Source organism: Equus quagga, chromosome 4, assembly GCF_021613505.1.
Source record: "Equus quagga isolate Etosha38 chromosome 4, UCLA_HA_Equagga_1.0, whole genome shotgun sequence".
NCBI lineage: Eukaryota > Metazoa > Chordata > Mammalia > Perissodactyla > Equidae > Equus > Equus quagga.
The window spans coordinates 132,478,450-132,494,225 of NC_060270.1; the positions used below are offsets into that span (position 1 = coordinate 132,478,450).

The 15,776-nt window shown below is 36.6% G+C and overlaps 1 protein-coding gene across 1 annotated transcript in view; it reads left to right on the forward strand.

The window, feature by feature from the left end:
• Positions 1 to 15,776, forward strand: part of LOC124238421 (coiled-coil domain-containing protein 150-like) — a 67,684-nt gene that overhangs the window by 14,713 nt on the left and 37,195 nt on the right. The window contains exons 6-13 of the mRNA XM_046659377.1: positions 1,681 to 1,797; positions 2,837 to 2,966; positions 5,959 to 6,002; positions 7,207 to 7,299; positions 9,103 to 9,210; positions 11,811 to 11,935; positions 12,190 to 12,367; positions 12,922 to 12,990. Of these exons, the coding sequence (XP_046515333.1) occupies positions 1,681 to 1,797; positions 2,837 to 2,966; positions 5,959 to 6,002; positions 7,207 to 7,299; positions 9,103 to 9,210; positions 11,811 to 11,935; positions 12,190 to 12,367; positions 12,922 to 12,990 (864 nt within the window). The remainder of the gene's footprint in view (positions 1 to 1,680; positions 1,798 to 2,836; positions 2,967 to 5,958; positions 6,003 to 7,206; positions 7,300 to 9,102; positions 9,211 to 11,810; positions 11,936 to 12,189; positions 12,368 to 12,921; positions 12,991 to 15,776) is intronic.

The following is a 15,776-nucleotide window of genomic DNA, read 5'->3' on the forward strand; positions in this document are numbered from 1 at the left end:
ACTTATCAAGCCATGCTGTGGTATGCGTCCCACATATAAAGTGGAGGAAGATGGGTATGGATGTGAGCTCAGGGCCAGACTTCCTCAGCAAAAAGAGGACTGGCAGTGGATGTTATCTTAGGACTAATCTTCCTAAAAAAAAAGAAAAATTTGTACATGTAAAAAAAAAAGCTAAACTAATAAAACATAACAAGACTAAACAAAGAATTAATAATCTATTTTAAAGAACTTAAAATTGACTAAAAAAAAACAACCAAAAAACCAATGGGCAAAGAATAAGAACTAATAGTTCAGAAAAATGATATAAAGAACTAATAACCACATTAGAAAATGTTTAATCTCACTAGTAACCAAAGAAATGAAAAACTATTAAGATGTTATTTTTCATGTATTAGATTAGCAAAGATTTAAGAAAATAATACATAGTGCAGATGAGATTTATTCAAATACTACTGATAGGAGGCTAAGATTGGAAGGAAAATTACAATAAGAATCAAAAGTCTAAAAAGTGATTTTTAGCCTAGTGATTCCTCTTATAGAAATTTATCCTAAGGAAATAACCATAAATGCAGTGAAAGATTTATTCACCAGCATTTTCAACAGGACTGTATTTAGAATAGTGAAAAACTGGAAGAACCTAAGTGTTCAATCCTGGGGGTGTGATTAAGAACCTCATAGAACATTTCCAAAATGGGCTATCTTATAACAGTTTTATGTCAACACGTTTTTGGTCTTTCAACTTTTTAAACATTATAAAATGTATCATCCGTAGAGAAAACATATAAAATATATATGTACAATTTAGAGAAGAGTTATAAAGAGTACTCATGTCATCTTCATCAGGGCTTAAAAACAGAATTTCTTTCAATTTAACATCACTTAATAAAAGGAATAGCATTCTGCAATTCCCCTTTAAGTTAGCAAGGATCTCTTTACCTCATGATAAAAAGACTCTTTCTTTTTTATATCTTTATCTGACTCACTTTATAGTTATTTATTGAGAGAAGTGAGGTCAGTGTACCCCAATTCTGGACTGTCGGTTTTGTCTGCTGTTTAGTTACTTCATTATTTGTTTAGACCTTTAAATTCCAAGACAGAATTGAAACAACCTTCAGGGGTATGTTTATAATACTATGAGATAAAAAAATATATAGACAAATCAAAATATAGGAAAATAGGAGTTAAAAAGTAAAACCAGAACATACAGAAATACAGAGAGTAAATACACAGAGATACAATATTAGTGTTTTTCAAACTTCTTTTTGACACCAATCCAATATATCACGTATAGTTTTTATTGCAACACTATATACACGTACACAAACGTATCACAAAGCATTACTTACCCTTCCTTATTACTTGCTATATGCGCTGATATTTTCTTTGTATTCTTTTTTTCCTTTTTGAAGTGCGGCTTGCAACTTACTAATGGATCTTGATCTGCAATTTGGAAAACAGACTTAGAAAATAGGAAGACCAGGGCAACAAATCTGACTCTACATTTCTTAGAAGGTTATCCGTTAGGGAGAAACAAGAGCATGTTTCTGAGCAGTCATAAACGAATGAAGAATGTGTGGGGGTGAGAGGGCAGGTCTGGTGAACTTTCCATGGTGGCTTTGATCTTTGTTAAACTGCTGTGATGTTCTCTTGGTCTTGCCTAACTGCACTGTTGCTCTGTAGCTAAGGAGACAGCTGTCTCAGGAGAAGCACCTAAGGGAATGTCTTGAGAAATCTGGATCAGCCATGCTACTCAAAATACAGGAAATGGGATCAGCAGTGGAGGTGGAACGGAAACAGGTAGAGAGATTTTTCCCTCCTTGTTTGTGATGGAAAAGTGAAACCTAAAGAGAAAAGCTGCTGTTTTACCTATGAGCCTATTGTTTTGCAAATTTCCTCTAGATTTATTAAATTATTTACTTTTCTTTAGTAATCTTCTGCTAACATTCTTACTACAGTTTAGGACTCTGATGTCATTCAGTCCAGTACTCTTAATTTATGAGTGAGGGAGCTCAGGACCAGAGGGGTTAATTTGCCTCAGGCTTTATCGAGGTGAGTGACCGCTTAGGTCCTGGGACAGTATCCTTCCCCCTGCACCATATAATCTCTGTGACAGGAACTGATTTTGGAAGGCATTGTCCTGGTTTCGTGTTGTATGTATGTGATGTGGCTAGAAAATAAAGATTAAACTGAGCTAACACTTGAAGCAAAGAATGCCAATAAGTAAAATAACCAGGAATGTTTTTTACGTGGCTATTTTCAATTCTCATTATTATTTCAGCATAATATTTTTGCCTTCATCATAGTTATTTGACGTACATACATGTAATTTAGAATATTTTAAATTCTAACTACCCAAGGCAATTAGTTCCAAATCCTAATATCTGTAATTAGATTACATAATCTTTATTATTTTAACCAATGACTATTGGTCACTTTAGAATCATAAAAAGGATTCTATGTAAGGAGTTGGTAAACAATCCTTTATTGCTCTAACCTGCACTGCTAGTATTGTAGCCACTAGCCACATATGGCTATTTAAATTTAAATTAGTTAAAATTAAATAAAATTAAAGATTCGATTTCCCACTCTCTCAGGCCACATTTCAAGTGCTCAGCAGTCACTGTGACTGGTGACGGCTCTGTTGCTGTGTTGGAGAGCACACAGGAAGCTCTGTGGACAGCTTTGCTCTCAGACACTGCACCCTGTTGAGACTGTAACAGACATAAACTCCCCTTCTCCGCCAGTGATCTTAAGATTGGAAAACCTGCCTTGCATGTGGTGCTATAAGGTAGTTTTTTAGAAATCTACCTTACAGAAAAGGAGTTTTTCTTTTCAGGTTCAAATTTTGCAGCAAAACTGTATTGGCCTACGCAATTCTATACAGACTACCCAAGAACTGCTGGCACAGGAGCAACGAAGAAAAGGAGAGCTGGAGACTGCTACCTCGCAGCTCAAGTCTGATCTAAGTATGAAAATAGATGCTACAAATACACTTTTGTTAGTTTTTCGAGATTTCATGCAAAAACTCTTAAGATCTCAAATTCTTGAAGTGTTACTGGTATTTTCTGCAGACCTAAATGCAGAAAATTGCTGATTTCCTTTTCATATGTGACATTGAGGGAAAAAAAGAGAATGTTGGTAATAAAATAGAATTTGACCCTCTTAATTGTAAACTGTTCTTTATTTAGATTTTTTTCCAGGTTTATTTAAGTGTTTGTGGACTTGAGAACATTTGATTTCTAGGACTCTAGATTGATTATTGGATAATAGAATGTTAATAAGGAAATAAGGCTGTTAATCCTTTTCTAACCTACCGATCCTAACTGTTAGATCGTGTCAGACTCTTCATTCTCCAGGGTACCAATCTATTTTGCTTAACCTGTATTTGTAGAAATGGATGGTTGTAAGGTACCTTAGAGCTTAGATTAATCTCATTTTACGGATGAGTAGAGTCCTTAGAGGTGACAGAGCTAGGAAATGGAAGAGTCTAGACTTGAATTCTAAGTTTCTCAGAGTCATGCTTTCTGCAGCCCATCAGCCCTTATCATATTACTCTTGTTAATGTGTAATTGTAAAGCGGTTTTCGGATAGTCTCAATTATGGAGATCACAAAGAATTACAGCGCAGTGCCTCACACATGAATAACACTTCATAGTTTACATAGAGCTTTCACATAAATGAGCTCGTGTAACACACCCAACTATCTGTACTGCCCAAGGTTACAAAATGAATACGTGGCGAAGAGGGGCCTGAACCTGGATCTTCCAACTCCAAGCCCAGTGTTCTTGCCAGTGTGCCTTCTCTGCTGTCTGGCTGTGGTGAGGGCAGGGAATACCAAAAGGGAAATGAAAACTATAAAAAACATGGAGCAAAGAGAAATCCATTCAATGTTTTGACTTACTGCTTTTAGCAGAAAGTACTCTTTTTCTGGCTGGTTGTTGAGTAGTGAATTATTCTGTGAGATTCTCACTGATAATGCCCCAAGATAATTTTCTGTCTCCCTGTAATTGCATGGCTACAAAAATACATGCTACCTGTTATGGGGTTGCCACATTATCTCGTTTGAGCCTTACAACAACCTTGTGAGAAAGGTAAGAAAATATACCCTATTCTACAGAAGATTAAAAAGATCTGTATCCAAGGACCCACAGCAAGTAGGATAGCTGGGGCTAAACCACTGATCTTTTTATTATAATAATTGTCCTTCTGATTAAGTGATTTTTTAAAATGTTACTTTCTCAATGGATTAATGCTTTATTTTTGAATTTTGTAAAGACTATATGGAAGACCATTTAAAAAAAATGAAGATTAAAGGAACAGTAATTCAAACTAACATGAGGAAAAGGAAGCCTGTCTGAATACCAACTATATGCTTCATATTGAATAATAGACTCTTTACATGCATGCAATTTTATTACTTTAAGGTACAAATAGTTATGCTAACTAGATTACTAAAAGGAATGCCTTTAGATATTTGCTTCAATGAATTTAAAAATGAAATTGTTTATTAACAATTGTTTATTGTGTTTATTAACAATAAACATTTATATATATATATGCACACACACACGTATATACTAATTAAGGGGATTAACTTGTTCTGCCAAGTAAGACAAACACTCCCCTTCCTTTTTTTTTTTTTTTCTCCTCCCCAAAGCCCCCCAGTGTATAGTTGTATATTCTTCGTTGGGGGTCCTTCTAGTTGTGGCATGTGGGACGCTGCCTCAGCGTGGTTTGATGAGCAGTGCCATGTCCGCGCCCAGCGTTCAAACCAACGAAACACTGGGCCACCCTCAGCGGAGTGCGCGAACTTAACCACTCGGCCACAGGGCCAGCCCCTCCCCTTTCATTCTTACTTTGATTGGTGGAATTTCCAAAATAGATCATATAGTTGATCTTTTCGATCCTTCACATATTTTAAATTAGAATTTACTCTAATGGAATGAATCTTGGACTCATAAATGTTCAAAAAGTATAGTTTTTCTGAGTATATCCTATATAAAATGTGAGTTTTTATTTGTTTTGTGATTTTTCTGGCTTTAGAACATTTAAGTGAAAGAAAACTAAAAAGTCTTTATGCATTTTCTATGAAGCCAAAACATTATTCTCAGAAAAGTTTACATCTTTTGGCTACTTGTATACAATGCCAAACTGTTCCCCTATTTCTGTCTTTGGTTTTATTTTCACTGTATATACCCTCTGAGTTGTTTCAGATCTTTTTTTTCTACACAAAATCATCCTCCTGAGCTCCAGATGGTGTCTTACTGCCTACTAAACATCTATATTTGGATGCCTTGCAGATACCTCAAAACACATGATGAAAACTTAAGTATTGCCATCGTTCTTACTCATTCTTTGCCCCAAACCTGCTCCTTGCCCTGTATTCCCTATTTAGTTGAAGAGTCCGCTATGCACGCCACTGCCTGTGTGAACACTAGATATTTTCCTTGACTCATTTACGGCCTTTACCCCACCGGTCAGTCAGCCACCAAGTCCTGACAGTTCTCGCTGTTCGTTATTTCCCTAGTCTGCTTTTCCTCTGCATCCCTACTGTCTTTACCTTAGAGCCCACTCTCGTCGTTTTTCACTTGGGTAACTGCAGCAGCTGCTAAACTGATCGCCCTGTCTGTGCCGAGCCTGTTAGAGTGAGCTCTCCAAGGAAACGCTTTGGATTATGTGCCGCTCGGCTTAAAATCCCTCAGAGGCTCATCATCATCTGTGCGTGGAGTAACATGTGACCTCGTCTACCATCGCACATGACTAGGGACTAGTTCTTGATAATTCCATGACTTAGTTTCCAGTCTATGAAAATATGATAGAAATGCGTTCTCCTTATTTCTGCAAAATACAGACTAAAAAAAAAAAATCAAAGCTTCTCAGGGAAAAACATACCATGTGATTTCAGTGTAATTGTAGTAAGTTGTTATTATCATACTTATGTGGACTTTTTGTTTTTAGTTTCTAGAGATGACCTCATTTCCAAGTTGGTTGAAGAAAATAAGGTAAGTTTTGAGGTTGTGGAGTATAGCGGTGTTCTTTCCTCTCTTCGCTAAGTAATGCTTCCTCACTCACGGTGGTTTACTGGCCTTCTGATTCTCCTAAAATCTTTATTTCAAAAAATTTTCAGTGTAAATGAGTTATATATTCAGAACTGTTGTTAACTGGATATTAGGAAATAAATCATTTCATGCAGGTTGTTATAGTTTGAAAAGGGTGAATTGGCAAAAATAATGAGACATTTGCATTTTATGCCTATTGCAAACTAATTGTTATAAAGAAGCTTTTTTATGAAATGTAAGAAATAGTAACTACTTTTTGGTGGTGATGGTTGTACAACAATGTGAATGTACTTAATGCCACTGCACTTAACACTGAAAACTTTTGTGTACTGTACACTTAAAAATTGTAAAAATGGTAAATTTTATGTTATGTATATTTTACTATAATAAAAAATAAAGAAATATTGCTACTTTATATCTTAATACATGTCTAAATCAATCTCAATGTGTAGCTTCTGTTTAGGGTAAGTTTTCTGGATTCTCGCTCATCCTGTGTTATGTGATTTACCGTTCTTGAGATGCTTCTCTTGGGAAAAGAGAAGAGTGGTTCTCTCTCTGTGTGGAGAGGACTTACACTTGGTCCTTCCCCATTTGACTGAGTACCTGTTAGGGAAAGCCCAGCCCACAACTCACATCCCTATCACCTTTTTCTCATCTCAAAGAGAACTAGCTCTTTTTTTCACAGAGCAAAGGCACTTTCTTCTGCTCCACCCCCAGGCACTCCTTGATGAAAAGATCTTCACCTACTTGTAACTTTAAAAGATCCTTGAATGTGTTTCTTTGAAATCACAAGATCTTACTGTTAATAGGAAAAACTGTGTATGTAGTATAAACCAACAAATATTTCATCTTGGAGAGTAGAACTTTCTTGACATAAAGATACTAGATAAATAGGTTATGATTTTAGGCAAATTATTTCTAGTTGGAATTCCAATATGAGAAATATTTAAAAACAGTTTTGATAAATAATTTATAAATAAGGAGAAGTTTGAAAGTTGAAGATATCAAAATTATAAAAAATTCTTTATAAGACACTTATCTATGTATATCATTAGAACTTGAATTTGTACTGTCCAAAATACAGAACAAGTATTTTGATAGAGATACATGTTATAGCTCTTAGAGAAGTTCTTTTTTTCTCCTATAGAATGTGAGGATGTCTTTCAATAAGGAACACGAAGAAAATGCATATTTGAGGTCTGAAATAGTATCCCTTCATGAAGCATCAGAAAAAGCACAGGTAAATCTTCCCATTTCTCTAGTTTTTAGATGTTTAATTTTGTTCAATTAAAGAACCAAGAACCAGGATTAATCTTGATTATATAAATTCATACCATCACCATCATCCCTATTTTTCATTTCCATATGATTTACTTCTTCTGTGAAACATGATCAAATTAACTGCATTTCTCATTTTGCTCTCCAAATTCCTGTGGCACATAAGCATACGAGATGTGCTGCTAGATCATGCTCTAGTTTACACTTTGCCTTTGTTTGCTTTCTCATTTATTCATTAAATATACACCTTTTGTTTCCCGCATGAACTTCTAAGCAGTTCAATGCCAAGGGGTATGTCTCATATTTCTTTGCATCTTATATAGCAAATAGCACAGTAGGAATCTAATAAATCCTTGCTGGATTATGCGTAATTTTCTGTGGGATGGCAGTTTCCAAATTCAGCTGATGTTTTATATAAATATGCATGTATATAAAGAAGAGCCATCAACTATGCAGGCAAACAAGTTATTTCTCATAGGGCCCAATGAAACAGTATTGATCACTTAAATGAACTTTTTGTTAGTACAATTTGATTACTTCAAGGTTAGGATCATAGTAGCTGTACTCTGTTTATGATAAAGAAAATACAAAATAAATGTGTTCTTCTGTAAAATAATAATAACAATAACTGTTACTACCCTTACTATACTCATAGTAGTTAACATTTACTGAACCCGTTCTGCTTTCTAGGTACAATGCTAAGCACCTGGTGTTATTAACAAATTGTAATCCTTGCAATTAATACTACTATAGAAACTATTATTATTCCCAGTTTAAAGATAAGAAAGTGATGTACAGAGAGGTTTAATAACATAGCTAATAAGTGACAGAGTTGGAATTTGACCTCAGGCAATCTGGCTCCAAAGAAAATTAACTATTTCTTTTCAAGGAGCAAGAGTTCTCCTCTGTCTCACCCCCAGGTATTCCTTGATGAATAGTTTATAATCTAATTATAACTTTAAGATGCCTCTGAATGTGTTCCTATCTACTGTACTATACACACCACTTATGATAGTTTCCGGATAATCTATCATTTATGTTTCATTTCTTTTTACTGTTTTTTTGAGTGTGTTTTCTATTGATCCTTCAGAGTTATTTCGCCCCATCTTTGAAGAACTTGTTCATTAAAACGTAAGATCCTTGCCAAATATATTTGGCAAAAATAACTGGTAATTAAGATAAATATTTTCCACAGGAATACAAATTTCAAGATATCAAAAGGACAAGAGAATTATAAACTAACTACAAGTATGATAGATCTGTTTGCAGAAAAGATTTTGTTTTATTTTGGAAGATTAATCTTGTAAAATGGCACAATAATCTATATTTTGCTTTTGTAAATACAGTAATTGGTGATGGAGGAGCTTAGATATTTTCTGTTATCGGCTAAACAATTCTGAATACTCATTATCCAATTTAGGGAATGGATTTCTATAATATTGGCTGGGCATCTACATTGTAAATTCCGTTCTGTCTTGCTCTAATTGATCAGTGTTCAAAATTGTGAAGAATGGGTCAGTAAACTGCCAAGTGCTGCAGTTGTTCCACCAAATCAACAAATTTCCCCCTTTTAATATAAAATTATTCAGAGTGTTGTCTCCAAATATTTGAAAGTATTTTATAAATTAATGAAATAACAATTAGGTTAAATACATTAGGTTCTCATATATAGTGAAATACTCTGTAATCGTTAGAAATAATGATCCATAAGTAAAAATAATTATTTATTGGAGAGGTCTAAGACTTACTACATATGTTGTCTTAGGTTTTGAATGACCATCTGACTAGAAAGTGTTCAGAGCTGAACAGCATGCTGCAGACTGCTAGTACGGAAAATGCCAGAATCATTGCTGACCATCAAGCCCTTCTGCAGGTAGTCATTGTTAACACTCGTCAATTTCTGATAGAATCAGTAGGAAGCCTCCTTGTCTAAGAGATCAGGAAATGCAAATGGCCAACTGGATAAATAAAATATTTTAACAATTAATTCCAAGAAATTTTATTGAATTATTTTATTTTTTGATTAGTGGTTTTCACTTTTCATCAGAGGGGTCATTTGGCTTTACTTTTTTTGTTTTTAAAGATTTTATTTTTCCGGGGCTGGCTCCGTGGCTGAGTGGTTAAGTTCATGCACTCCGCTGCAGCGGCCCAGGGTTTGGATCCTGGGCGTGGACATGGCACTGCTCGTCAGGCCACGTTGAGGTGGCGTCCCACATCCCACAACTAGAAGGACCTGCAACTAAGATATACAACTATGTACAGGGAGGTTTGGGGAGATAAAGCAGGAAAAAAAAAAAAAAAGATTGGCAACGGTTGTTAGCTCAGGTGCCAATCTTTAAAAAAAAAAAAAGAAGATTTTATTTTTCCTTTTTCTCCCCAAAGCCCCCTGGTATATGGTTGTATAATTTTAGTTGTGGGTCCTTCTCATTGTGGCACGTGGGACACCGCCTTAACGTGGCTTGATGAGCAGTGCCATGTCTGCACCCAGGATCTGAACCAGCGAAACTCCAGGCCACCAAAGCGGAGTGTGCGAACCCAACCACTCGGCCACGGGGCCGGCCCATGGCTTTACTTTCTTAATGGTTTCTTCTCAAATATCATTACTTAGGAAAAGTAATTACTTGTGCCATTATTTGTAGAATCATGGAGAACACGTATGTCTGACCCTGAAGTACTGACCTCTTCCTCAAACACTTGTGCTTTCCCATTTTGCTTATGCTGTTCCCTCTGCTGAGAACAGTCTTTACTTCAACTATTTGAAATTCTACTCATTCTTTAACTCTCACTTTCATCAAGAAGCTTGATCACTCCAACCAGAAAGGATCAGTTTTCTCAACTTCTACTCCTCGAACACTAAACAGATTGTAATATTAATAGCTCTCTCTCTCTCTTTTTTTTGAGCATACTTACTATATGCCAAGCATGCTAAGGATTTTACTTATGTTACCTCCTTTAATACTAGCAGCCATATGTAAAGGGATATTTATTATCCTCATTTTATAGATAACAAAAATGAGGTTTAGCAAAATCAACCAACTTGCCTGAAATCACTTAGCTAGTAAGTGGCAGAGCCGGATTTAAACCGAAGTCTGACTCCAGACTCAGTGTTTTTTTTTTTGAGGAAAATTAGCCCTGAGCTAACTACTGCCAAGCCTCCACTTTTTGCTGAGGAAGACTGGCCCTGAGCTAACATCCACGCCCATCTTCCTCTGCTTTATACGTGGGACGCCTGCCACAGCATGGCTTCTGCCAAGCGGTGCCATGTCCACACCCGGGATCCAAACCGGCAAAACCCAGGCCGCCGAGAAGCAGAACATGTGAACTTAACCGCTGCACCACTGGGGGGGCCCACAGACTCAGTGTTTTTAATCATTATGCTATGTTGCCTCTCTGTTCTGCATTCTATAGTAGTAATTATGTGCATGGCTCCTTCCTTTGTTGCACTGTGAACTTCCTAGAAGCAAGGACAGTGCCTTGTATATCTTTGTTATTACCCATAGTACTAAGTATGTTTTGCACATAATAGGTACTCAATAACTATCTTTCATTAACTCAGCAAACATTTAGTGTTTGCCCCATTCAGGTATGATGCTAGATCTAGATAGGATTAAATAAGTGAACGAGACAAAATTCTTACTTTCATGGGACTTAGTTTAGTAGAGTGAATAATATGACTTATATATGTAACAGTGTCACAACATTTTAAAACTTCAGAATATTACACAAGTGAGATCCCATTTTACCAAGTGTGAAGGTGTGTATGTTTGCCTTGCAATCAAATATGGTTAAAAGTGTTTTAAAATATGTTTACAAAAGTAATTAATATGTACTGTATTTGCAAAAGCTTTATAAATGGAAGATAGAGGGGGTGTGTATAAAAAAATGTGATGTTTTGATAATTCCAAAATGGTGAGCCAGAGAAAATAAATTGTGCAAAACAGTTGTAGTACTTGTGCTGTAACAGTATCTGAGGGCAATTTCAGATATTCTCAAAAGAGTCCTCGCAGACTCTTAAACATCATCATCCTGGCGGGTGGGCTTATCTGGAAGATGTGAGGGGAGATAGAGGTGGAGGGATCTTTTCACTTTGTGCATTGATATTGTTTTACTTTTTAAAATAAAGTATGTATCATAGTGAAATTTTAAAGTACCAAAAATATTCTTCATATAATTTTATACCTAAAAATATGTTCGTGTTAGGAGTTTTGTAAATTTTGTAGCAAGCTGAGTAACTAATTGTTGTGCATCTTGATTGGTGACCAGTAGAGCTATCAAATGATAGAATGGTGGTCAAGTCAGGGTGGGGACAAAAAGAAAGCTGGGCGTTAAATTCTTTTAAAAAGAGGTTTTATTTATATAAATAAAATTTGTCTTTTGTAAGCTAATTCAGTGTCTTTGATCAGTTATTTTGAGTGATAGTCTGTCAAATGACTTTCTGGCATCTTATCTTTTAATATTACTTATAATACTCAGGTAGAGCAGAAAATGATGACACAGACGTTTCAAGAACAGAACTTACTGCTGGATGCAGCCCACGCCAGTATCACAAGTGAGCTTCAGACTGTTCAGAATGAGAAAACCCAGCTCCAAGCACATCTGTAAGTAGATGGTGTGCAACTTCTCATGCAGCTTTTGTTCTTGCACGTGTATTTCTTATCTTTAATGAAAATGTTTAGTTCTGCATTTGCTGGGTCAGCCACAAAAATAAAGACTGCCCTCAAGGAACTAGTTTTGTTAGAACGTTTTGGTTAACTGCTCTCAGGCAGGAGATAGGTTCTATAAGAACATTTCGTCCTTCTGTTGAAGAAGAACTCGCATTTAGCTTTCCTCCCTCCTTGTTCTCTTCCTGCAGGGACCATTTAATCCTTGAACACAACCAATGTATCCAGAAAGCACAGGATGCTGAGAAGAGGACAGCTACGCAAAAAGAGCTGCTAGAATCAACTATTGCAAGATTGCGAGGAGAATTGGAAGCATCCGTGCAAGAGAAGTCATCTCTGCTAGAGGAGAAAGAAAGACTTCAGAGAGAGGTAGATAGAGGAAGATTTATGTTACCTCCTGGTTGGGGTGGTGATCTTGTTTTAAAATTGTGTTTTAAATGCGAAAGACAAGGAAAGAAATACAACCCAGATGCAGTTTGTCTGAGTTGCCCATTAAAGAAATCTTTAGGTGGCGAATCTATGTCTTTGAGCATGTGAAGTAGTCTGTTCCAAATGGTGTACCCTTATACAGCACTAGTGAGTGTTAACTAATAGTTCACACATCCTCATGTTAGGTAAGGAGTCAGATTTTAAAAAGTGATTTCCCCTGAAGGAGTGGAACAGTGTAGGTTAAGGGGGAACAGCCCTGTCTTCTCAGTTAGGAGGGAACCAGCAGAGTCTGACATGCAGACGTATCTTTCTAATTTCAGGGCTGTTTGTGAAGTTTGCTCTGCCTCAGAGACTCCCTGAGTGGCCCCTTTTCTGAGAGGATGTGCTATCTCTGCAGTGTAGGTATTAACTGACATGCAGGGTGTGTCTGCTATAATAGAGCCTGTCAGCTGCTTTAAAATTGACCCGTTTCTTCTTTTCCCCTCCTTGGGCAGATTCATAAAACAGACAAAGAAACAGCACAAGAAAAATGCAGTTTGGAAAAGGAATTAGCCCAAAACAAGGTATTCCACATTTTATTTGTTGTTATTTCGCTACATTTCATTTCCTTCTGTGTCACTGCCTCCTGTATCAGCTTATCTTAGTGAGGAGACAGCTCCTTTTCTTGAATACCTGGATGTGGGAGAATAGAGAAGCCGAGAAGCTGGGTGCGGTTCAGAGCGCTCAAGTCACTGCAGCGTAGGCTGCTTCTGGGGAGCGTTCGCTTGTCTGAACATCTGGTGTTGGCCAGTGAGGCACTACTGCCCCTGGCCCTAGGCGCCACTGCAGTTCAGCCAGGAAGTCCCCTGAGAGTGAGCTAATGCGCCTGTGGGAGGCAGAGGGATGATTGCTGACTGCTGATGCAGTTTTTTTTTAAACAAAGCTAAGTTAGGGTTCCTATGTACCTATTAGCACCTGCCACTTTACTTGCCAGGTACCTTTTCTGGGTTCTAAAATGGTGGAATGGCTACGTGTTTCTCTAGCAACCCTTATTAAAATAAAACAAAGAACAATCTTTAAAACATTGCTGTTTGTATTTCAAAATTTGAAGAGAGTAGAGAGTCTGTACCACTGTCATCTAGAGAATATGTCTCAAGCATCAGGGAGTGTTAGCCTGTCCCAGACAACAAATCCAGCAACAGGTATCAGAGTCTTCGAGCCGCGACTGTTCCTTGGCTTCTGGCTCAACTAAATAGCATTCGTATTACCATATACATGTGAACTGTCAATGTAAGGATCTGAGAGAGAAGAAGAGTTCACTTCTCAGCCTGGGCTCAAATACAGGTCACCGAGCTGGCAGGTGCCTTCTGTGGTTTGGTCATTCACATCTAGAGATTTGAAAATAGTCCACCCTAAACGTCTTTAAATAAAGCTGATTTCCTGTGGCAAGGACTTTGCTGGTGTCAATTTGACCTCAAATATGCTTTTTAAAATTTGGAAAACTGGTGGATACCATTAAATTCATTAATGCTATTTGTTTAAAAATGTTAGTGAATGTTACATGGCTAAGGCAAATGATATGTGTCTGTGATTAAAACATAGAGTTATTATTTTGCTTGTCTGATTTCATTTGAGTTAATGTAGGCTGAGTGTATGTTCAGGGGACTGACATATACTTGCTCTGTAGAGAGGTTCTGGTTGGCCAAATGATAATGCTTATACAGGGTCCCATTTTTTGGTCTAACTTGATATTTTTTAAATGTGTATTCATTGTAAAGCTATGTTTTTTTTAAAGTCAGTTTTATTGGATTGTAATTTACGTACTGAAATTTGCCCTTTTTTTAGTGTGCACTTCTGTGAGTTTTGACAAACACATACAATCAGGTAACCACCACCACAATTGAAATATAGAACATTTCTATCACCCTGGAAAGTTAGTTCCCTTGTGCTCCTTAGTAATCAACCTCTTCCTCTACCCCCATCCCCTGAAAACCACTGATCTGTTTTTCTGCCCCTGTAGTTATATCTTTTCCAGCATATCATGTAAATGGAATCACACAATATGTAGCATTTTAAGTCTGGCTTCTTTTATTTAGCATAAGCCATTTGAGATTCATCCATGTTGTTGTATATATCAGGAGTTTGTGTTCAATTATATAGATATATCACAGTTCCCTTTTTTTAATATCATTGACATACAATATCCTATTAGTTTCAGGTGTGCATCATAGTGATACAATATGTATATACATTGTGAAATGATTACCACGATAAGTAGTTAACACCTGTCGGCATACAAAGTTATTATAATATTATTGACAATATTCTCTATGTTCTACATTACATCCCATGATTTATTTATTTTATAACTGGGAACTTGTATCTCTTAATCCCCTGCACCCATTTTACCTCCCTACCTCTGGGAACCACGAGTTTGTTTCCTCTATCTGTGAACGTGTTTCTGTTTTGTTTTGTTTGTTTTTTCAGTATCACAGTTTCTCTACCCATTTGCCAATTGAAGGACATTTGGGTTGTTTCCAGATTTGGGCAATTATGAATGAAGCCTGTATAAATATTCACATATGAATATATATTTTTTATTTCTCTGGTGTAAATATCAGGAGTTGGATTTCTGACATAGTAACAAACTGTTCAACTATTTTCCAAGGGATCTGTTTTCCGAAAGATTCTCCAAAGCATCTTGTGTTCCCACCAGTAATATATATATAAGAGTTCCAGTTTCTTTACATTCTCACCAGCACTTGGTATTGTTGGTTCCTTTAGTTTCAGCCATTCTAACTAGTGTGTAGTGGTATATCATTGTGGCTATAATTTGCATTTCTCCAATGACTAATAATATCAAGCATCTTTTCATTTATTTATTTGCCATCCACGTCTTGAAATGTCTCTTCAAATATTTTAACCATTATTAATTCAGTTGTTTTCTTTTTACTTTTTTTTGAGGAAGATTAGCCCTGAGCTAACATCTGCTGCCAATCCTCCTCTTTTTTGCTGAGGAAGACTGGCCCTGAGCTAACATCCATGCCCATCTTCCTCTACTTTATATGTGGGACGCCTGCCACAGCATGGCGTGCCAAGTGGTGCCATGTCCACATCTGGGATCTGAACCGGCAAACCCTGGGCTGCCGAAGAGGAACATGTGAACTTAACCACTGTGCCACCGGGCTGGCCCCTGTTTGTTTTCTTATTATTGATTTTTTCAGAGATTTTAAAAGTCTCACATTAATTCTTATATAAAAAAATTCTTACTATCTGTATATACATAAATCTTATATGTGCTTTACATATACTTTCTTCTGTTTTATGCCTTGTCTTTTCATGCTCTTTCAAGAGCAGAAGTTTTATATTT